This window comes from Triplophysa rosa, linkage group LG15 (assembly GCF_024868665.1).
Source record: "Triplophysa rosa linkage group LG15, Trosa_1v2, whole genome shotgun sequence".
NCBI lineage: Eukaryota > Metazoa > Chordata > Actinopteri > Cypriniformes > Nemacheilidae > Triplophysa > Triplophysa rosa.
The window spans coordinates 3,631,068-3,656,559 of record NC_079904.1 but is presented as its reverse complement, the minus strand read 5'-3'; the positions used below and the strand labels follow the sequence as shown (position 1 = coordinate 3,656,559).

Here is a 25,492-nt window from a genome sequence, read left to right as displayed (position 1 = left end):
TCTTTGGGTTTGACTTCAATGGTTTACAGATGGCTGGGCAGATCAGAAAACAGAGATGTTCAACTTATTTCTTATTTTGTTCCCTATTTCGATATTTAGACTTTTGCAACTAACTTTGCTGCAGTATGTAAATGTAATTTATTCATTGGCGACATCAAACACAAAGAAATATAATGTGTCGGTGAGACAGACGGTTTGATGTCAATACAGGAATTTGTGGAGCGATGAAAATTATTGAGATGATGCTGGATGCAGTCTGATGTTTGCTAGACTAAGCTGTTAAATTTTGACAAAATATTATAAACACAAGTATTTTCTCCTTAAATTAGCATTATTTCCGTAAAAGATTTCACAACCGGTTAACCGTTGATGATCAGCTATTGGTGTTTGATTGTCTGCATTGATGTAATGAGATGCAAAGGATGCAGGATGTTGCCCTCATCGCACCTTCCTTCCTCCCTCTGACAATCCCTCTGGCGCTGACAATCCTCACCTTTTATTGCAATACCACAGATTATGAGTTTGGTTAGTAAATATTACGCCATATAATAACTATTCTTATCACTCAAGTAGGCAGCAGATGTTAAGTGCTTTCAGGTATCAGTGGAATTACATTTCTTGGTTCAAAGTTCAATGTTAAACTTCAGATTTAAAGCATGCATGAATGTGTCAGTGTAAGAGCGAGATAAAATGAAACCACCGTTTAAAAAAATAACCTCAGACCGCAGCAGGAAACCATTTCACTTCGACTATCAGCCACTTCCTGTTTCTACCACAGACATTACAACTTGAGACACTGATTTTCTTATTGTTAAAAACCACTAAAATAAGATTCTGTGATTAAGGTAGGCAATTAAAAATAATGAGAATTTTTTATAAAACTCATGAGATCCAGGTAACTGTTGCTGGGGTAACAATCCGTGCCAAATGCCCTTCTTTTTACAGCAGGTCAACTCAGTGTTTGTTCAATGAGATAAAATCAGTAGGTTCTCTCTCTCCTCCGTTTTTTCAAATACATTCAACCTGCAAAGTTGATGTCACCAAAATCAAACCCAATGGGTCAAGGTTTTAGCTGGTTAACATATCCCCTGGCAGCATAATTCATTAACTACATCACAAATATATTATTGTATTATTGTATACATTTTGCCAGTGACTAATTTAGTTATATTTAGACTAGTTCAGCCAAAATATTTATTTATCACCCTTATGTCATTCGAAACTGTGTGACCAGACAACACTCTCCCCCAATGACTTCCATTGTATGGACACAAAACCACAATTAAATGCTAACAAGCTTCATCCCGGTATTGGAATGCACAAAATGAGAAAATGTTTTGATGTTATCTGATAGGTATTTATGGCATTTTATGCATGATATTAAAAATCCAGTAAGAAGTTTCCTTTGTGCTTTGTCAGATTCTACCTTCTGGGATCTGTGTCAATATGACACGATTGAGGTGGAGAATGTTGCCACAAAGGATGCTGACAATGCACGTATCTGTGAGATAGCAAATGATGATTTATTTTCCGCTCTTGTCGTTAATTTGCTTGTCAGATGGACAATTGATGTCTGGCTCTCCATACCACCAAGTGCAGTGCTACAGCATCTTTCTATACCATAAATAAGAGTAGACAGAATGTAAATCACTGTTGTTTTTTGTATTGATTTTGTCTGACCCCTTTGTTAGGCCACAAACCACTTTAACCTAAACTTGATTTTTACATACGAGTACAAATCCCATCGCCAAGTCTCTATGATACTGTATTTAGTAGCCAGCTATAACAAACCCCTTACATTAAAAGGAAGTTGAGTTTAATAATACGCTTGTGTCTGCAGCATAACAGTGATAGGCAACTTACTTGCCAAAGTTTAATACTTAAGGTTTTGAAAAACTCTAGCCTGTCTCTAGTCTGACTTAGCAAGCACCACTAATATAAAACAGTCTATGCGGACTCTTGGATTATAGTATCATGTATCTCGTATTAAAATAAGTGCTCTCCAGGCAAGCAGAAAAGAGAGATTTGTGGTAATGTAATGGGCTCGTGCTGAATTAGTTTTATATGTTGGATCTTTTTTTCCCTCATTGAGCTGATTTCTATACAGATGTGGACAGCTGGTCTTGTCAGGTTTGCAATGATGCTCTTTATGGCCCCTCGGATGCAAAAACAGAAAATCTGTTATTTAACGGAAAACAAATATTTACACATTTATTTTTACATGTTGTTTATTTTATGGTGCTTGTATTAAGATCCAATTTTAAAATATGTGGATTTTATTATCGTTTTTGCATGTCTTCTACGTGCCATCTATGTTACACAAATGTACACGATTTAATAAACACTGTAATTATTTTTTATTTAATTAACAAAGCAAGCAGGTATGACTTCTACTGTAATCTTTATTCATGTACGAGCATTATTTTGTATAAACGCAAATATATTTACTAGATACTCGTCCTTTTAGATTTTTAACACACTTCATATTATTTTAAAGTATTTATTAAATTGTAAACAAAAAACAATCTATTTGGTCAAGGGAAAATATATATAATTTAATTAAAACAATGTACCAATAAAATACGTTGGAGGGGAGAGAAATCAGTGCCTGGCACGAGAGCTTTGTTTCATTATCTGCTTTTGTGCGCGTTCTCGCCTACGTTCCCCCCTGTGTGGAGTTTCGGCGCGCACCGCTCCAGTCAGTCCCACCGCTTTGCCACAGGGAGCGCGCACGGAGCGCGATAAGACAAACGAAAGCTGGGAACGCGGAAACAGAGTAGAAGCGGCGGACGAGAGCGGAGGTGCGTGATAACCGGCAACTGCGGGAACGAGCGACACTCGTCACACGAACCGCTTTGAAACCCGGACGCGGGTTTAACGCGTTCACTTTTATTTCGTCGGATTAGAAGCCCGTTGGAGTGGATAAAAGCGAGGAAACGGGATTGGTTGTCTCTCCGGGCTTGACTAGAATCGGTCGGATTTGAGCATGTCGGGGAGCCGAGAGGAGGAGCGGCGGAAACTCGCCGACATCATCAACCACTGGAACGCCAACCGGCTCGACCTGTTCGAGATCAGCCAACCGACGGAGGTGAGTCCGCGGAGCCGTGAACGAGCGCAGGCCGCACGCGCCGCGCGATAGCGAGCCCGTAGCTGTGGTCAGAACGTGTCGTTTTGTTAATGTTTGAGTGACTACGGAAGTCTTAAATAACAAGGGACAGTTTTGTATTTGACTACTCATTAAATGACGTAATGTCATGATGCTAGTCATTATTCACGGTTTTACTACAGCAGCTATGGTAATGTTATATATAGTAAAACAATTCATTCAGTCAGTCATTTTTACTATCTTCTCTCTAGCATTGTTGGTATGTTGATATAAATTGTAGCAAATCCTCAAAAATCATGGTTACTACACTTTTACCATACTAAAACCAGCATAAATTGATTTAAGGGAGAGGTAAATAAAAGACTGTGGGATGAATTGGCTGCAGCTGTCACATTTGGATGCTGTTCGTAACGTTTCTTACCGTGAATAAGCCGGTAATTTATCGAGAAGAAATCGGTGCAGTTTGTTGCAGATATGCATGGCGAGAGCCGCATGCATGGGTGTCGGATTAGATCACATCAGCTGCATAATAATGCTGGATGTGTTGCACGAGGCTGTGGGTTGTATATGTCAAAATAACACGCTGTTTATATGCACTGCTTGGTCAGTATGTCTGTAAATACAGAGGGCAAAGCCGCTGGTGCTAGCTAACACAAGCTAGGTGGTCACCATCCCGGTCGAAAACTGGATGTGTAACGATGCAACCTTAAATGCGCCGCTATGGAAATGACGTTTGGGTACTCATTGCGTTAAATTATGTCTCTTTAGTTGTACAGTGTACGTTTTTTGTATTTAATTCGCAAGCTGTCATTGTTTCGCGTGCGTGGCTAAGCCATTCTGATGCAGGATGATTGATGCTTGCAATATTTAATCAGCAAAGATACATCTAGCAAACACTATAGTGTTGAAAACGTATTTATCGCAACTTTAGTGCATTTGTTGTACGTCTTGGGGTGCATTGGATTGCACGCCAGTTTGGCAGGGAATTAGTGCGTTTAGGCGGGCAATGCATGAATGCGTTGAATGGTGGGGGTTGGGGGTAAAGCACCAGGTCGGGGGTCTTCCCTGCTGATTTACTGGAAAAGCCCATAGACTCTTGGAATATCCTTTGGCCGTTAATATTTCATGCGTAAGGGATAGTGAGCCCTTCGGGACACCTGCTGATGTGACATAAAAAGCTTAGATTAGGTTTGTTTTGGTCTGTGGCACCCAACTGATGGGTGATTAGGACGCCGACGATGCACAACCAAACCCCTAAAACACTCCATTAAAACCACGAACTGGTGATATCAGCAAGTGTTGAGGATGACGTCACTGTCTCGTCCTCTCGCCGAATGTGACAGATCTGCCAGCCTGGTGCTATTGTCGTATTGTATTTGCTGGCACATTCTGGAACAACACCTCTATTTAGAGCAATATTACATCAGCAAAACAGATGCATGCATGAAAACATGGAGAATCTTATTTGTGTATTATATTGTTGAATGTAGGATTGTTTTTTTTTTACGTTGATCCAGTAAGGAACATTATGAGTAGGCGTATAGTGCGTTATTATTATCAATTCTAATATAATTTGACATTTCAGCAATAAGGATATGTACATATTTTCAGAGGATGTGTTGATTCAGGGCTAACATAAAATTGCCATTTAAGTAAATCTATGGGAAGTGTATTGAGTTTACTCATGGTGTGTATAGTTTATCAGCTTGGTTTTGTAGTAGGGGTTGTTTTGGTTGTTGTATTTTTGCTCTTGCTCAATTCTCTTTCTGTTTTGGAAAATGTGAATTTGTGCGAGTTGTCTTTAGATAATAGTAGGGATGTAACAAAATAAAAATCTCACTGTACGATAATACCTTGGTATAAAGTCCATGGTACGATGTTTATTGCGATATTTAAAATGACAAATGATGACTTGGAAACGTGCCATAAGCATCCTCTTTTCTTTATCCTCTTATCATAACTGTTGCTTAGAAGTATGCGTTTTAGTATGAGATGGGTCAAATGACCTAAAAATCCCTTTTATAAAATTAAATAATTGCACCAGATAGACCTTGACAAAGGTAACATCTATTATTTTTTTTAACATTCTCTATGTTAGGCCTGGAAGATCGTTTCATACAGTCATGTGACCACGATAATATTGAGACAATTTTGCTAGTGCGATAACACGATATCGATAATATTGTTACATCCCTATAATCCCATAATACATCCCATAGACTTGGAAATAAAATTGAACATGATTTTAGCTTTGATTTTAAACTAAGCTAAGCATCTTGCATAATTGTTTTGAAGTGTTTTTAAGGATTGAAATGAACTGGATTTGGAAGTTTAAAAGCCAAAGTTTCACTTATCAGCTGATCATGATAAACTAAAGGAGCAAAGAGAATCAAAGTGATGCATGCCATCATTTCCTGAATTTGTGTCTTATCCACCAAAACAGTTTCAGTGCCCTTACTGTCCACACCCAACTGAAACCTGGTAATTCCATTCCCATGTGTCCTACCCTGTCCAAAACCGACACTCTGACATAAGCTTTGGCACTTGGTATAGATGCCTATTCCATGGCAGAAACAAGAAATATGATGACAATGATCATCAGATGGCAAACCAACTGTTGTTCTGCTGACACTGGTCATTGACCGGTCCATTGAAGTTTTGCCTATCCAAATTAGATTAGTGGCCTGAAGGCTTTTTAAAACAAATTAGTTAAATTAATATAATATTTGATGGATCAGCTTTCATCATCTTTTATTAACTTTAGTCCCTTTAGATCAGGTGCAGTGTCATTTATGCATATGGGAAGATAGTTTGATTATGCAGACATAGTTTGCTTAACACAGAATGTCTTGATGGATAAATAGACAAAGGCTAAAAAAATTTGGTTCAATTTTGAGTTGATTCAACAGTTTAAAATATTAGTTAACTCAATGAATTTAATGCAAACTCGTTGTCTCAACCAATATTTTTTAAGTTGAATGAACTCAAAATTTCAAGGCAACCTGGTAACTTATTTTTTTAAGTTGAACCAACAATTGTTTTTACAAAAAGTGTCTTCATGTTTTTTAGCTTTAGATCAGATATTGTGTTTATTTCTAACCTTAAACTAGTTAATTGTCTGCTTTTTTTGCAAATATTATTATTTTTTATCAGTCTCCAGTGAAGGCTTTGGGTATGGCACAAGTGTAACAGTGTTATTGTGTGCAAACCTTCATCTTGGGTGGCTTAAACTCAGTGATGTCAGAGAACATTAGATGTGACCTCTTTGCCCACAGAGAATGAAAGACGGTTCTTACGGTTCCTACTTGTAGATTATAATCACATACCCATTTGAACTTTTAATTCTTATTTCTTAAAGCATTGACTTGGATAGCTTTGTATTTTAAGAAGAGCATTACCCAAGAAGATGGAGGAATTTGAATCGATCAAAAAATGGCATTTTTGAGATTATGAGGCCTGTCACCTCACCATTTTGCGTCTCCGAGGGAAATCATCTCCATAGTGATTTTCACGCCTTTAAATGTTCATCCAAGCACAATTAATTTTTTTGTGAGGCATCTAGGCTACGTGCAATATCAGTATATTAAAAACACGATCTTTCCCTCCAAATCTGTGGGGTCCATAAAGAAGTGTAGGAGGATTATAGTATGCTTGGTCTGTATTTACTGTTTTGTTGTTGTGTAGGGAATTTAGTATATGTGATCTTAATTTGTTGATATATTTCCTTTTAAAACAGGAAGTGGTTGCACGTTTTTTTTAAATTTTATTAAACATCACAGCCTGGCAAAAAGACTTGTTGACAAGGTGTGATTCGCTATTTGCTATTGCGAGGCAGGTACACTCTTAACCCGAATTAGTTGACTTTACTAGAAATTTGCGTGGAAACCCGTTGCACTAAACTTTTTTAGTTTTTGCGCGGGATGAAACTAAACATAATAAGTTGAATTAACATAAAACCTTTGGTGGGTGCAGTAGACAAATCAATTTTGCATCAGCTCTCTTCACTAAAAATCATTAATTTACATTATTTAATTTGACTAGTTTTCATTATTTATTTTACTTATTAATTTTACTATAGGTTTTGTATACTAAAATGTAAAATAAAACAATAGCAATGTTTCACAATAACAGTTTTTTTATTGTTGACAACAATGAACAGTTACTTGTTGAGATTCACATAGTTAAGCATCGTGGGCTTTCGTATGAATCTTAGACAAGTGGACCTTAAGTGCATTAATGGAGTTAAATGTGCACAAACAAGCTCGATGTAGGCAAGGAAATGGAACAGTTCTGCTGTAGCTTCCATGTTTTAACCTATAATGTTTTAATAGGTAACCCCGTTTGTCACATATATATTCACAAAACGTACATTTCCACTGCATCTTTGCAAAAACCTGTGAAAACAGAGCACAAGAACTTTTAGAAAGTCATAGAAAATGAGTCGATACAATGCCACTGTTAACATCAATTAACATCTGCTAATGACCTCGCCTTCTAAACAGTTTAAGTTACCACTAACGTTATAGATAAAGACAGAAAAATCACTTGTATATAACTTTAAGTAGAATTTTTAGTAACGTATTACCTTAATACATCAGAGATAACTTTACGTTAGCAACAAACACGTGTAATTTAACGTTCATGGACATGTGCGGATAAGAACCAAAAGAAAAACATTTGCCAACCAAATACACACGTTGTAGCTAAAATATGAACATACTGAAACAATCTGGATAACGTTATAAACGGTGACCTGACAGAAATGGCAAAATTTAACATTATAACTAAACTGTTAAAAGGCAAACAAAATAGCGTCGACAGGCACATTAACACGTTAAATTTTTAAAGCTGAACATCAGTCCGGATTTTGGGTTGTCACATTTGTCAGAAATATATCTACAGAAAAACTTTGTACACATACCGATTTGCTTTTTTTGAAAACCCACGTTAAGCGCGTACAATCAGACCGGTTCACTCTTCCCAAATACACCGCATGCTCACCGTCAACCTGTTTCAATAGACCCCTCCCCTCCCTTTCAAAAACATAACATACCGAGTTGTATCATCTTAACATGATCATTAGACTCACATTTTTTTCTGAATAGTGCAAACAGCTAATTTGTTTTAATAATGAACACGTCTTTTGAAAAAACTATAATGAATAAGCAATGACCACTTACATTGTTTAATTAACACAAAATCCGGGTTTACAGTGTAGTGTTTATAATTTAGAAGGAGCAGACGTTTTTCTTCTAAAGAGCTTTTTATTGAACATACATTTGCATACACCCAAGCAAGCAGGATACGTTGTCTGTATTTTTAGCCTGTTGCCACAAAAGAAAGTTGAGACTTCTAGTACGACCTCAGAGCTAACGGACATGGATTGAAGCCACACAAGATTTTTAATTGTATGGGGTCTTGTAAATGTTACCGTTTAGCCTTTTCATAGATCACTGTAAAGTTCCCATCGGTTCTAAAATCATTTGGCATTCATTATTCAGAATCTTCAGATTTATGGGTTTATGAATCACAGTCACTTGCTGCAGAAACGTCAATTGTTCAGATTTCATGGCTACTTTTCATCAACAGTGCGTCTGGTGTTTTTTTTCTAAACCTGCAGTCGTTGGCTGAGCTCCTGCACAAGGGCTGCGTGTTGAATCATAACAAGTGGCCTCACGTGGTGCGGTGGGTGGGGTTCCTATCGGAATGATTGTATTCCACACTCATGCCTTTCCTGCTCGTACAACCACCGCATTCCACTCGCACATGCGTGTGCTTCACCCTCCCTTGAGCGAGAGTGATTCTTTCTACGCTACAGGCTGAGAACAGTTGTTGTGCAATTGCACAAAGTTCAGCGTGAGAGGTTGTTGGCAGAGAATAAGAATCAGGGCTGCAACAAACGACTGTTTTGAGTTCCTGTAGCTCAGTCGGAAGAATGTTGCGCTAATGTTGCCAAGGTCATGGGTTCAATTTTTGGGGAAGAAAAGGGTTCGGGTTATTATTGCGATACCCTGATTGGCCAGGTCCTAGCAGGTGGACATGAACAAATAAAAAGTTTACGTGTAGTATTTGTTACATTTTGTATAGCATTGAACTGTACTAAAGGCATGTTATTTTAAACGAACTGTTTGCTGAAGAGCCTGGTATGCATGTGACATCACATGGCCTAAGATCTAGGCACCTTTGTCTTCATCCACCCAACATCTTTGATCCTGAAGTTTCTGTGCGGTGATTCTGGGGTCCGTGCATACAACTGCTTTATTGTCACTGTACTGAATGGCCGTGGTTACACTTGAGTGATGTCCTGTGAAGGGGAGGTCTAATCCCAGCCCTGCCCTTGGCCTGTCAGTCTCTATTAATCTCCCGGGAGGCCCGACGGTCAGTCAGTGGCCGCTTCAGGGCTGACCTGATTGGCTGATGCTCCCTCCAACAAACACCCTTTGTTTTCCTGTCTCACAGGCTGTATGTGTGTCACACACAGGTGACCTCGTGGGATAAGCCGTTTTTTAATTCTTTTCTTAACTTTTGTTAAGAAATATCTTAAAAATTGTTGCAGTAAGTTTGGTGGTTGAATATCAGGTTTTGTGTAATATTTTTTTTTCCATATCACTGAAAATGCAGCTGATGGTTTTGTTTTGAATGCTTTGTGCTGAGAAATGCTTTTCAAAGTCCAAAAATGTCCCCCAAAACTTTGCCAAAAATTTCACACTGTGTTGCACATTTTGTAACGTGTCTCATGATTGCTATGGTTATGGTAATACTGTGCTGGTACCATGGTACAATGTTAATAAAATGCGCTGTTGTGTCCTCGATGGGGATATTTTGATACAGATTAATGTTTAAATGATTAAAATATTAATAAAAATTAAATGATAATTAAATGAAATAATTAAAAACCTTTCTGACAAAACTGAGCGAGCAGAGATGGTCAGGACTGAAACGTTGTGCTTGAGAGGACAATGTCATTCTGGAATGTACTTTCAACTCGTTAGTTCCAAATGTCCTCACTCGCTCCAAAGAGGTTGTGCGTTCACATCCTTTGTGTCAGTTCATCCATGCTGCCTATGAAACTGAAGTTTAGTGTTCTTGTTGATAGTTTGGCACAATAGAGCTTTACATTTTGCCGTACAAAGGAGCGTCGCATCATAGATTGTGTGCCTGTGATGTCATAATAGCCCTTGGTCGTGACATATAAGTTCAATGGTACGGTCCAACAACAGCATTATTTCTTCGTCTCTGTAGAGTGCAATTTTTTGGTCCTGAACACAATCAGGTCGTGTCGCTCTGCTTGACATCACTGTTATTTTAATTAGTTGAATTTAATTAAAATTATAATGGTTTGCTTTCCTAAATCCCTCAAAACATCTTTTGTGTTCAACAGAACAAAAAAATATACAATACCATTCAGATATAGCAATGGAAATGAAGCAATAGAAAACATAGTTTGGCAGTTGTTAACTTTGATTTGACACCAGAAAAAAATTGGGCTAGTTTTCATTCCGTTTGGGCGGGTTTTGAGGGGTCATTGTGCTCCAAATTTATGCTAATCAGGATTGTCCTCAACATCAGCACCAGAAGTCCATAGATTTTGTCATAGTGCAGAGAAAACTGATGTTTTAATGCTTGTAATCTCTGCTGAATTACAGGGGCCGAGTTTGGCTGCAGTGAGGGGTTAAATGACCACAGCGTCAGGCCTGTGTTTGTGTTGGACAGAGGAGATAAGCACAGTCATCCTGTGTGTGTGTGTGCTGGTCGTATGATAACACTGGAATGAGGGTTCAGCCACAGTAAAAAGGCCTCTTGCTCTCACGGGACAGAGAACGGAGAGGGGGGTCAGCTACTCACTGTCTCTGAAAGTGCTCCGCTAAATCACAGCCCAGGAAACATCTAATGATGGGCCAAACTGCTGTAGAAGAACCACAGAGAGGATGCTCTGTTTCCTGTTCGTTTAGCTTTTGAACACCTTCGATTTTGTGCCGCTTTAGGATGCTGTGTAAGACAGATAGCACTCTTAATAATCAGCATCGCTCTTGATCTTATTGAACTGAACTTAATCATCATTTATGATGTTATTATATTGGTGTTCATGTCATGTGTTAAAGTTCTTCTCTATTGGCTAGTTAAGACCGTCCTGCCTCTGTTTCAGTGTACTGTCAGGGAACAGGAACGAAAATGTGTTCAAATTATTTCTGTATTAAAATTGCAATTTACTTACGTACTTTACATTGGCCAAAGAAGTCAAATGACTTTAAACGGACATTTCCTGTAAAATCATACCTCATTGCTGAAATTATAAATTGTTATTATAGTTTGTGCATTGTGAATCGGAGTAAAGTAAGGACCCAGTTTTGAACACTGATGTACTTATTCAATCACAGATTGTATTTTACAAAATTGTTTAAAAAATTACAGAATTATTAAAAGAATTACAGATTGCAGCTTTAACTTTTTGTTAACATTAAATGTCAACATTTAAGACAATAAATGCTTTACAAGTATTAATAATGCTTTTAAGATGATCTTTTCATGGTTTTATATAAACCTCAATGTGACATTTGAACATTTTATTGTCTTTAATACAGCCTGAATGTGCTGATTTGTTTCATTATGTTTCTCAGGCCCTACCTGAGCAGAGTGCTTTCATTGGCATGTATCCGGGCCTTTCCGTTGTAGCTCTCCACCCTGCCAGGGCCTCAATCCGGGGGACGTTGCCTACAGAGTGCAATAATATTGTAAGAAGTTAGACAATGCGTGTATGGGAGATGACCTCTGCAGGGGAGAGATTCCAAGTACAACACCGGCCCTCAGATGTTTATTGAACCAGACAGTGACTCGGGCCCCTGAGAACATCTTCAACATAAAAGCGTCTCCTCCCCTATGCACATGTCTTCATTTGTTTTTGTTTCTAAAACCCTCTCTGGCTCATCTGAAATCACACGCTCTTCTCTTAATAATAATTATGACGTGCATGATGACTTGGTCTGCGATGCAGGTTTGCAGTTCGTCTGGCCGGTTTGCGGTCTTGGCCGGTGGGTGGTGGTGGATTAAGTGTAGGGATGTGGTTTGCTGTCAGATGGCCCGGTATCTGATGGGCCTCCGTACGCAGTCTGGTTCTTGGCGTGAACCTAGGGGGAAATCCTGAGCGAAAATGACTTCCATATGGGATGAGCAGTCTGGCTTCCACATTCAAACTGGGAAGGAGGTGTCAGACTGGTTTTTCAGACCGGAATGCATTCGTGAAGAGCGTAGTTTGTTTATAAACTATTTAAAGTGATCTGCAGGCACACCCTTGCTGCCTGGCTTCAATTTCCCTGTTTAGTCACAGTAGGAGTAGCTCTCGTACAATAGGGCATCCTGGTGTGTGGCCATAATGAAAGTTTAAACAGGGCTAGAGTTTCACTCCTTCACGTTTAGACACATAGCCGGTGTTAATATTGCAACAGCGGGCCTTCAGCGTGAAAAAACACAGATGTGCAGAGAAAACAAAACATTGAAACTGTTTTCAGATGAATTAATGGTTCTGAAATGAGACGTTGGCTTTCTTCCCGACGTTAAAGTCGGCTCATGACTGATGAAATTGGACTGTGTGCTGTTGCATAATTTAGAGGCTTTGCTTGTGTATGTGTGTCTTTACAAGTTGAACCCGATACTGTTGTTTACACACACATACACGGCCTATGTTTTGGATCAGGCAAACCTGTAACAACCTATCACGTTTTAAAGGCTTAATTAAAGGTGTAAATTAATGCTAATAAAGCATAGTACCTGCGAAGGCGAGCATCACTGTTATTATTGCTGCTTCTTATGTCGTTCGTATCGCAAATTGTACTTTGTGTTGTTGCAATTGTCAATAATTGTGATATTAATCCCATTATACTGGTATTGTGTGATTAAAACATATTTGATGATATCCTAAATAATTTAGGTACGTTAATTTGATTGACACTGACCAATTTGGAAATTTGTACATTTTTAACATTTTTCATTAAGAGACAACGCTTACCAATATGATAATAGTGTTAACAGGAATTATTTTGGCGGAAATAATCGTATTGTGAAAATCTGATATCATGACACACCTTTACTTATGCTTAATATTGAAATATTGTTAAATAATGAAAAACTCAAACAGACTTCAATTAACAGATATATCTGAGGGCTGTTCAATGATTAATCGCGATTAAGAGTTTGTGTTTACATAATATATATCTGTGCACTGTGCATGTTAATTTTGTATTTTTTAACATACATGGATGCATATATTTAAGAAAACTATAAAAATGAATAGATGTTTGTATATAATTTAAATTATATACAAATATTAATATATAGATGCAATACATGTACAGTATGTGTTTGTTTATAAATACAAAATAAATATGCACAGTGCACAGACATACAATAATACACTCAAGCTTTTATTCTGGATGTGATTAATCGTTGAACGGCCCTATCTAAAGCAGTATTTTATAGACACCTAGGTAGACTGTTTTGACTTTGGCCACCTAGGTCAGCCATTTGCTAACCACTTTGAAACCATTCAGAACACCTTGCAATGGCATTAACAATGCTCAGAATTTGTAAAGAATTTTTTTGTGCTTGGGTTTAATTCCATTAGTGTGCTGTTTGAAAGCAAGTTTTGTGCTTGTCAGTTAGCTCAAAAGGCTGTTTGTCCGAACTGGCCGTCGCTTGCTCGGACTGTTACACAGCATTGAATGATGTCCTGGGCAGAACAATCTGTAGTCTCTGCCAGGCCCAGCTATTCTCACTGTGATCCATTTAGATAGAAGGCAACTTTCTTTGGCTCGGACAACTCTGGTTGGTATTTGTGGGGTGGGGTTTGTGGGGCTTGTTTTGTTGAAATCCCTACTCCATCACGCATCCATTTGTACTATATTTCTTTCTCACTTAGCAGCTTTTTTAAAGAGAAATGTGCTGTTATTTTCTTCTGAAAAATGTCTAGAGATTCTGTGGATGTTTATATGGTAAACCCGCATCACCCATGTGACCTTTCTATTAATGGTTAGTACCACTTAGACAGCTGCCCTTGCTGCTTTACGGCTGTGTTTACATGATGTAACACCCGTGATTTCATGTCGACTGTATTTCTGGAACTGTATACTGTAGTATGTCATTTTCCCGTCTGATTATGCCCCATCCTGTCACACCGCGGGTTTGTGTCTTTCGGCTGTAATGACACGGTGTGACCACTCCAAGTGTTCCTTGTACCTTTCAGTGACTCATAACTGAACCGTAAGTGTCAAGAGAAAAAAATCCTTCCTGCTTTGAGATCATTGGGGCATTTAAATCATCTGCCACTTTACCGCCCTATTTTATTTAACTGCTGCCTGCGATTTCCTCCTCTCAAATTTACTGCGAGTTTGAGCAGAAGGGACAGTTCTCATCCGGCCCAGTGGCCTTGTGGGAAGCGTTCAAGACCGAGGTAAATTACCCGAGCTTGGGATACAGTTAATAGCGCACCACCCCCATGAGCCCTTGGGTTACTATGTTACCGCCGTAATGTATTACGCGACCTAACCACGGTCGTCCATTTATGAACGCACTTGTCGTCGCGGTTAAGTATTTGTGACGTTGCAGTTGTGCAGCTTGCTCACTTTGCGCTTTTACGCTTTGAACAAAGAGGCCGGTACTCATTTAATGATCCAGAATGAATTTAACAGCAAACACTTTGGTGTTTTTCAATAGCCGGTTCATGCATGTTGAGCTTACATTGCCTTTGATATTCAAATCATGGTGAGATTCTGCGTTGTTCATCTTTGGTTTTGAATAAGCGGTGTTGTTGTTGTTTCTGCAAAGCACAAAAAGGTTCATCATGAAAACGGGAAGTTTCTGGCATAATTTTTAAACCTAACCCTCTTTCCCTAGTCACGCATCGATCACCTTCAGCAAACATTTACTCAGAAAGGAGGCAGACGATATGTTGTGTTACTCCTACTGAGCCGTCACGCTTTAAGATGGCTTCATCCACGGAAGGGTCAAGCGTCGGGCGCAGGACATGAATCCATGAGAGATGACAACTTGCATCTGGAATTCATTACAGACGCTGATGTGAAACAGACCCTTTATCAGGCAAACTGTCATCGGCTGTCGCGAAGAAAACAAGTTTGTTTTAAACTGCCAACCGGCACATTTTTGTTGGTTTGTACCCTAGAGACTCCATGCCGGGTCAAGTAGCGTTGGGCGTGACTGCACAACGTTTTCATTTGACTAAACTTGTGTAGTTTTAACCCAATGTCTCATCATACAGAACTTAAAACTTGTTCAATTGTTTTTGGACTTTAACATAATATCAAAAATAATATTAATCAATAATATCATAGCATGCCTTTGATGACAAATCAATTGTGATGTTATTATAAAGTCCTATTGAATATTCAGAAATGTCACAGATTATTAAAACTAAATTCACTGTAAATATCGTTTAATGATTTGTTAAAGAGGCCTTCTTTGAAAAAGCAAAGGCATTAAAGCACAGAATCCAAATGTTCAAACCATGGGTGTTCACGTCCAACCGTTTCCGCCGAGGACTTTGTAGTGAGATCAAAGTCCTCTTTGTGTCTTTTGAAATTGACACTTTTTTGTGTGTTTTTTAAACCTTACAGACGTGGAGCTTCTGTGTTTGTCCGCTACCGCTGTGATGGGAAACAAGCGTTAAAAGTCTGTAAATCATTGTCCACTTCTCTTCTGTTTACAATACCTCAGTGAACACAAATGACCACTGGGACGCTCAGCGAGGTGTGAGTGTCCCGCTTACAACTTAAAGGGATAATTAACCCAAAATTAAATATCGGTCACTCATGTTGTTTAAAACCTGTATATGACTCTTTCTTCTGTGAAACACAAAAGATGAAAGAACCATTTTCAGTGGTTTTGTGTCCTTTCAAGGGAAAGTCAATTTTTGTCAAACTCTTTTGTGGTCTGCAGAAAAATGTCTTGGAGGTTTAATGACTTGAGAGTGATTAAATTATGAAACAATTTTCATTTTGGGGTGAACTGTCCCGTTAAAACCTACAGAGAGATTTTTGCGGTCCAGCAATGAATATCTGATAATATGATGATTTATGTAGTCATCTTAAGGAGTGAAATCTGGGCCCGTATTCTTAAAGCTTCTAAGAATCCTCTAAGAAAGCTCTTAATTTATCTTAAAAACGATTCAGGACCAATCTGAGAGCAACTCGGAGCAAGGAAAAGACAAAAACTTTTATCTCCGTGAGGAGGCGGGGCTGACCCTGTTGCTATGTATGACACAGTCTTTTTAAGACTGTGGTTGGTTGGTTGGACGACCAAGAAGGAAAAAAGAGCGCTTTTAAGTATAGAGTTTTATTAGTACATTAGGTACATTAGATTGAAATTGCACTATATATATATATATATATATATTATAATTTATATTTTTTTACCATGCTCTTAATGTCAACGTATTTGATAGAAAATGAACAGTGACAGTAAGTTTCTGTAAGTGCTGTAATTGTTTGTGTGATCACTATAGAAGGTTGTGACTGAACCAAATCATCTCTGCTGCATAGCTGCATTTCTCCAGTTGCTAAATATGTTAATGTAGTGATTTCTTCTATTTCTGGCGCTATGTCATTTCTGCGCTGTCTTGGAGATGTTAGCGTGTCTCTAATAGGATCGATCACAAATATGAACCCTGCATGATCTAATGTGTTGTGTGTTATTAACTCACTGTTATTCAATTCAATGTAATTTTATTCTATAGCGCTTTTACAATTTGCATTGTTTCAAAGCAGCTATACAAGAAAACCAAAACCAAGACAAACAAAAGTTGAACACACGAAAAACAATAAAAATCAGATAAACCTTAAAAGTAATATGGAAATTGTCGTCATGCATGGCAACACATTTCTCACTTTTCGTGTTTTGTCCATTTTCTCTGCTGCTAAAGAAACTCTGAAGTCTCTTAAAAGTCCTCCTCGCTACTCCTATAATTTTGGACCTTAAGAGCTCTTTTAAGGGTTAAGGCCAAAACGGAGAAGAAATAAATGTGGATAGTTAGTGTGGATATGGTCTTTTGCCCTGTTTGCCAGATCACTTCAGGAAGAGCAGTCCAACGCAGCTGTGAATCTGTCTTATATGACCTGGATGAGGACGTCTCTTTGTTTATCAAAACACACTAAGCTAATGGCATTACAAGCCGCTGCGGTTAATAGGCTCTTAGCAAATGGGCTGACTCTCCCCTTAGTGACTATCTGTCAGAGCTGGACTTCATTTGTCAGTTGAAAGCTGACGGACATTGCTGTCCCTTGTAGAGGAACCTCATGAAATCGTACCGGGAAGAAAAGAATCTACATTTTCCAAACTATTTTGTTTGTTTTTGGTCCTCTGGTGGCCATCAAATGACCAGCTGGCTAGGCATGTTATCCTCATCCACCCCCGGTGAACCACATGAATTAGGGCTAGACGTTGTCGTCACGTCTGAAGAGACATTTTTGGTTAAGAGAAGTTTAATGTTCGGTTCTGTAAATCCAGTCTGGTTGAGAGGCATGGTTGGATAAGTCTTGGGCTCTGACAGATTTATCTCCGCTTTATTGGCCCACAGAAATCTATGCGGTTATGGAGAGGCGTTCTGGTTAGTGTATGTCACGGACTGTCTCGCTTGTGTGATAGTAAATCATGATAGAGGGCCACTTTGAGAGAGGTGGCAGATGTTCCGCTAATCTCTCAGATTATGGAAGATCTATTGGTTGGGTTGGAATTTTTTTCAGATGTGTAGGAGACAGCACCACTTGTTGAAGATAAAGTCCTTAAATAGACTGGAGTGTTAAATGGGTTTTTCTCTTCTATTTAAGATTTCAGGTGAACAGAGTTCATACTGACAGATGAGACGTGCTGGTAGTTGAGTTTCCATTGATTGCTAAGCATCATATGCAGTCCTACATTCACTGTCACTTTTAGTTTTGGTTATGTACAGCATTTTTATATTTCTTAAAGATGTACAGCCGCAGAAGAAATTAAGTAATTCATTTAGTTTAATTTATTCAGCATTTCTAGATGTGTTGTGGTCATTCCAGTCCAGACTCCAGTGTCTGTTGAATTTCAACAAAATCAAACCTCAGGAGTGACAAAGTCATCCAACAGCAATGTGAAAGAAACTTTTCCTAAATACACGTACAAATATTGTATATTGCTTAAAAGTGAAAATGAACTTATCATCTTTGCTGTATTTGAGGTCTGAAAAAATATAGAGCATCCTTTCTGTTATTTTGACTCGTTTCTCCAGTTTTCATTTTCTGCAAATAAATGCAAATACTTGTAGAAACAATAACATTTTTAAATTTGGAAGGAATATTGTTAGCAGTATTTACAGAAATTATCATTTTAGTTAAACACATACATATAAATAGGAAATTCAGAAAAACTTAAATATATTTTTTAAATGTCTCTTAATTTTTTCTGCACCTGTATTTCATCGAATCGTTTTATTTTAAAGTATATTAGTCTTATATTCCAAGTGAAATATAATTTGCAATTTACAAATATTTACATTAAATAATTACAATCATTTTAGTCAATTATTTAATGAATGAAAGTATGAAAATTTGTATGACAATTGCTAAAGCTGTATTTCTTATAATTGCAATTATTAGACAATTAATTGTCAGCCAAACGACAGCCCTAGTCAGAGCTTTTTCTAGTGTTGTTACCTGTCAAATGGAATTTAGGGTTTAATGTCATGGAATTTATTCACAAGGGTTTTGTGGCTGTAGTCTGTGCCCATGTCGTCCTCAGAATTGACCATCTGCAGACGTTCTTTTTCTCTTAGAAGGCCGGTCTCTCGTGAACTCCCCCGCGCCCTTGACCGACCCTACTTCTGTCTGACTCATTTCTGCAGAGCGTCTGCCTCAGCTGATCCTCTGATGACGAACGTTATTTCAGTGATGAAGCTGCAGTATATCAGCAGAAAAACCTTGTGAAAGTCTATTAGTGTCATTGTCATCGAGAAGAACAGCCTCCCATTCCTTTACTTCATCTTTTTGCTGTTTATAAGTCCTGCTGAGCGCTTCGGCTTGTCTTGCAGGAAGTGCAGAATTGAGGAATCATTATTTAGTGTGGAATGGATTATGTGCATGGCAGAAAAAATACACATCGCTGAAGTTTGCTGCTGACGTCGGACCATCACCTAACAGTGATTCAAAACTTGTGATACTTTCTTTGATGTTGGTTTTGCATTAGACATGCACATTGACTTTGCAAACAGGCCGCCCTGGTCAAGACGTGATACTTTTCTTCTTTCGCAGATATTAAAATGAATGCGACGCTGCAGTAAAATGACCTTCAAAGACGTGTTGTGGATTCACAATTCAAGCAGTGATTCACACTACCGAGTGCACCTCCGGCTAAGAAATCAGAGTTCCTCTAGGAAAAACAAATACTACAGTACATATAGACAAGGACTTTGTTCTTTCTGTGCGCTGCACACAACCCAACCTGTCGGGAGCCGTGTCATTGCTCCGTACATTTATGCAGATTAACAAATGAACTCGCCCTCACCCCGGTTATTAAGCAAGTAAGAATGAATCTTTTCACGATTCATAATCTTCCTTCGGTTTTAAATTTATCTCCCCTCACAGCTTGCAGATCAGTTTAGGCATCAGTTTTGTTTCTTAGTTCAGCTGTTCAAAGCATTACCGCATATGAACGATGAGGTAATTGTTTGTCTTCACAACGCCTTGTAAAACAGCCTGTTTGGACGTGTTAACTCGCTCATATGGATCGTACATACCAACGGGTGTTGAGTCTTATGAGAATATGCAATATTTTAAACCTTCAAGAACTATGAAAATCGGAACACGAAACGAACGTCCACTGACACACACCGGGCGCTTTCACACATATCACCTTAAATTAAACGCTGTTTAGAGGTTGTGAGAACAGAGGAGTTGTTGTTGTTGTTGTTAAAATGCCAGCTTGAGGAGATTAAGCAATACTGGAAATGTTCTTTTATGTTAAAACACCCGTAACATTAAGGGTCCGCGCGTGCACAAGATTAGGATGATCTGAAAGAAGAACGACTTCAAAGAGTTTTCATGTTTTGGTGGTGGTTGCGTTATGTAATAAACACAGACAGCTTTTGCTTTGGTTTTTCCTAGCAGATAGTTAAACTGAAACTTAATGGGTTGAGGTTTGTTTCTCCTACATGCAGGTGGATTAATCTTTTAACAGGCTATTACTTATGGCCACCGGGTCAAAGTAACACACATTTGAACTGTTCCTGTCTGGAACGCCAAGCGTAGGGAATAGAGAATTTGATATGATTTTGATTCATGAGTCTTATCTCTCAGATGTCCTGATATAATCTGTAAATGTTGACTTGTGCATTGTGAAGCTGTTTTTGGAGATATGCAATGCTTAGACTGAAGACAATAGCGGGGTAAAACTGTAGTTAATGTGATTTACACAAGCCAGGTGCTAATGGATTGCATTGTTAGAGATGTTGTTCGAAATAGCCTTTAGATTTATTGTTGTTAAGGAAAGTTAACATGCTTTCGATGAGATGCTCTGCTTATTTTCTTTCACCGTTCTTATTGTCCATTTTTCTTTTTCTTTTTTTTGAGTGATTAAGTGCAAGTTCCTCACACGCTGGGTTGCGTTGGGTTGGAAATCTGGTCTGAAGAGCAATATTCCGTTGTGTACGATTGTTCTGCATTTAAGATGGAGGAGAAAATTGACTGTTTTCCTTATAAGTGTTCTCTAGCTTTTGTTGTTATCTGGATTTGTCTTTGATCAGTTCAGTTTCTTTGGATCATATGAATGCAAGTGACATAAAAGAAATGCCGCCTAAATCTATAGAACGGAATATATTACATTTATGCATTTGGCAGATGCTTTTATCCAAAGCGACTTACATTGCATTGTACTATACATTTGTTTCTGAGTATGTGCAATCCCCTGGGATCGAACCCATGACCTTGGCATTGCTAGCGCCATGCTCTACCCACTGAGCCACAGGAAAGCCTTATATATATATATATATATATATATAATGTATAATAATAATGTATAATTTGTCTGATTTATTAAAAATGCATTTATTGCTGCTTAGATCTACAAGCGCCCCTTGAACATGCACAGAGACTACGAGAATTATTTATCATTTATTTATTTCGCCCAGACAGGACTTCAATAACAAGACTGGCTGGCACTTTACATGTAGAAGGCTGACAGGGCGCTATTTCAGAAGTTCCTAATTGGTCCCTCTCGACTTTTGTCGAGTGAGAAAAGACTTTTTTTGCGTTTCGGAAGGAAGCGCGAGACGGCAGGGTGGTTTAAATGAGGTGAGCTGGAAACGGAGGCAGATGCTTTATTGCTGGAGTGAATTCATTTGATCGGCTTCTGCGCAGATCGAAAGCAAGTAATCGAGGGCTTATTTTAGATGCTTTTCGTTTTGTAACAGTAGGCGCTCTGCATGGAACTGGATCTAAAGAGCTTACTGCTGGCATCGTGGGTTTGCCTAATGGTTATTCCAGCTGTCTTAAAACACAGAGTTAAGTGTAGTTTCTGTTAGTAGTCGAGTTACCCTCGAAATTTACCCATTTTAAGAAAATAAACTCTGGTCTTTAAATTGCTCACCTGTTGTTGCCCATAACCTCAATGAGATGAGATTGGCAGTCTGTGCTGTATGTTAACTCAAGCTTGACAGTCATTTAGTCATGGTGATCATTATTGTTCCCACGTCTCTTCTCGGGCACTTATAGGCCTTTTTTGTTTTCTAATGTACATTTTATGGTTCTTGTAAATACAATTAAAACGGTTATCAAGGTTTGCGTTTATTACATTATAAAGTTTATTAGGTATCACAAATGACTATTTTTTACAGCATCTATTAATCTAGAGTATAGGGTTGCGCGGTAAACCGGTTCTGGAAATTTACCGGTCCATGTTAGATTTCAATCGGTTCATACCAGAATTTTGCTCGTTTCAGTACTTGAAACGCTGCTGTTCCAAAGTTCACCGCTATGCGGCAGTATGCCACAGAACTGATGCAGAACCGGCAACATAGAAGAACAAGATGATTCGCTCTACAAGCACTTTTGCAACCATTTAAACTGAGACACTAGGGGTGTAACGATACTTCGTATTACGATATTTCGCGATGCAAAAATGTTACGATGCGCATCGTAGAGAGATGGGGATATTTTACGATATGTTTAATTGTATTCGTTCAGCGGTCAAGACGCTACCTACTCTGCGTCAGCACGTCACATGTGCTTATCTCACATATGCGCTAGAGAGAGAAGCACAAGACACTCTGTGTCTCCAAGTGGTTTACAGAGCGTCATAATTTCCTTCACAATCGCCATTAAAACACAGCAAACTTGAAGCGTGACTGCAGGCGAGTCACCCCGAAACTCATTTCAAAGGCAGCACAAACGTTTTTAAATGCCAATGTTCATTTATCCGCTAACGTGAGCTGCTGCATAACGTGATATGCAACATAAAGCCAAAAGAAACCAGCGCTGTTCTGATCAGAGAAGCGATGAAGTGAGTCGCACTGTATATTAAAAGATCGAATGACATGCTAAAAAACAAGTATGCGATTTGCATGATTGAAGAAATGTAATACAGTTTATGTAATATGTCTTTTTGAAAGATTTTTCTCATTCATTACTGTCTCAAGCAAAGACAGCGCAGCTTTAAAGAGACACGAGCCAATAGCGTTTAAGCGTGAGCTCTGTCAGAGCGTTTCATTGGTTGAATGTACTGAATGAACACGTCCTTCACTGAACGAACCAGTCAATTGAGTCAAAATGAGACAGAATGAACTGCTACATGTCGTTCATGGTCTAATATTCTCTGTATTAGAACAATGCATATCCAGTAGTTACTCAACTTTTCTGAAAAATAAAGGTAATGACCTGGTTTAATTTAATTCCAAGCAAAGTAAATTATGTCGAAACAGTTAAATCTTTGTATGGAGCATTTAATTACACCAATTAAATGAGTTAATCCAGATAGATTTTAGTAGACTAATGTAATGTAGATTTCGTCGACTAAAAATAGACTAAAACTATGATAAATTGGGATGACTAAAACTAAATTGCATTTTAGTCAAAAGACTATGACTAAAACTAAATCAAAATTTGATGTCAAAATTGACACTGATCTTAATTCTAATTTCAGTTAAGCCTTAAAATGTTAAAATTCTTTATTAAGTTGTATGTGCAACAAAATAAGTTACTGAAATTGTTAATATTTTGAAAATAAATGTTTGAATTTCAGTTTCATTTTTGAATTTTGTTCAAAATATCGAGATGTGTATTGTATCGTGAACCCAGCATCGAGATATGTACCGAATCGTGAGTGTATCATTACACCCCTATGAGACACTGTGAGTGGTTTATTACAAATTCGCCTCTTTCTACTTTTGCTGAGAGATCTTTAGATTGTTTTACAGTGTAACGTATATTCTAGATTCTAGATGTGTCTGTACATCCACATTCAACGGCATACATAGCATATATAACGTTATCTGTGTTCCAGACATCTCAGTTAGTCTACTAATCATCATGAAGTTCTCTTTCGCGTCTTGTATATGTTCTTATACTGTCAAATACACACGCTGTTATGTCAAAAACACAAAAGGCTCACATAAGGAAGTACAGTCTGTTGTTTTAAATGTATATCCGCATCAAAAAAAGAATTTGTCTTAAAGTGACAGTAACCTAATACATCTGTGTCACATATTAAAGAGAAAATGAAACTTTTGTAGTTGTAGAGTCATTGCATATTTATTTTATACAGTGAAGACTGTGCAGTGTTTTATTTTTATTGATCATTCAGTTTTCATCTTGAATGCTACAAATAGACCTACTTCAAAATTTAATTGTTCATATTTGTGGGATTATGATGATAAGTCTATATAACCAAAGCATTTTTCAGTAATACAGTGTAAGTGTAAAAATAAAATGGTGCTATATAAAATATAAAAATAATATATAAAATATACATTAAAGCAGTTACAGCAGTTTCATTCAGTCTTAATATTTTTTGAAAAAAAATATTTTGGGGCTGGTTATTGATCACCTATGGTACCGATGTGGTACCGATATTAGATTTTGGTACCGTACCGAAGCCAAAATTTAGGTATCGAGCCAACACCACTAGAGTATAAATATCGTCGCTGTCCTTCCGAAACCGCAGGAAATGAAAAAAAAAAACACTGTACTTTTTAAATGACTAAATACTTTGTTGTCAAAGTTGACAAGTACTTTTAATACATTTTTGGTTGGATATAGAGGCAAAAGATTGCAGGTTTATAATGAACTTGAGCCAACTTAGTCATTGCACAACTAATAAATCGCCGCTGTGCTTCTGTAACCTCGTATCTCCATGTTTCATGATTTTAATTTTTTGCCATAAATCATTATTATTAGTCAGCATTTATGTTTGTTACTGGGTTTCGCAAATATCTAACCAATAAACGGTATTAAAAAGTGCTTGTCAGGGTTTGATCATTTAAAAAGTACAGTGTTTTTTTTGCGAATTTGGACATTTGCAAAGACGGGAACGAAATGCTGTAAATGTATTTTGTTCTTTTTTACTTTTTCAGTATCAAATATTAATATGATTTGGATAAAAATCCATTATATCCCAGAAGAACAAAATGGCTATTGTAGCTTTGCTGTGCCAGTATAATAGAAATCTGTTTATTGTATAATAAATAAAAAAATCTACTATTGCATCTTTCTTGCCACCCAGACCAGTAGGTTTAATGGGCCCAAACAGAGCTACTTTTTCAGTCCCTGAAACAACATCAGATGAAGCACGGGAAATGGTTTTGGGCATAATTTCTGTGGAAAAAAGGTATGTCCAACTGTGCTTACCCAGTCTCAAACAATAACTCGATACTGTATGACAGAAATGCCCTTTTATGGTTCTTGCTAAAATATCCCACCTGCTGGTAGCATGAAGCGATTGACCATATGTGGTCAGTTTGCCTTTTATTAACTTGGGCACTTTATTTGTTCAGGTAGGGGAAATATTTGAGCATTGAGCTTTTGGGTGTTTTGACTGTGAACAAAGCTTATGTAAAGCATTCTTGTGTTTTATCATGTCAATCTTTAACGGCAGAGGTAAGGAAGGAGTTTTTCACATTAAATTGTGCAGTATTGTTTTCTGTAATCTGGCACCGGTGTTGATTTGTTACCATCGCGCTGAAGTTTGCCAAACCAGTGTACAGGAATTATTTCTGCATGACCAAAGTCTTTTCCAATGAGCACATAAACTTCTCAGTGGTTTTGTCTTGTCAATGCTTGTCAAGGGTCTGAAACTCTTTCACTGTCAGATGAAGATTTGGCATGAATCTACACTTCTCTGCATGTGCTTCCTCTCAGCATGTGGGCT

General features: G+C 37.9%; 1 protein-coding gene across 19 annotated transcripts in view; it reads left to right on the top strand.

The window, feature by feature from the left end:
* The first annotated feature begins 2,737 nt into the window (after positions 1 to 2,737).
* afdna (afadin, adherens junction formation factor a) overlaps positions 2,738 to 25,492 on the top strand; it is a 98,595-nt gene continuing 75,840 nt past the window's right edge. For 14 of the 19 annotated variants that reach the window (XM_057353646.1, XM_057353642.1, XM_057353641.1 and 11 more), the window contains exon 1: positions 2,740 to 3,088. In XM_057353646.1, coding sequence (XP_057209629.1) covers positions 2,987 to 3,088 — 102 coding nt within the window. In that variant the 5' untranslated portion in view covers positions 2,740 to 2,986. Of the gene's footprint in view, positions 3,089 to 25,492 lie in introns of all 19 variants that reach the window. The other 5 variants (XM_057353644.1, XM_057353643.1, XM_057353636.1 and 2 more) reach the window with 3 other exon arrangements.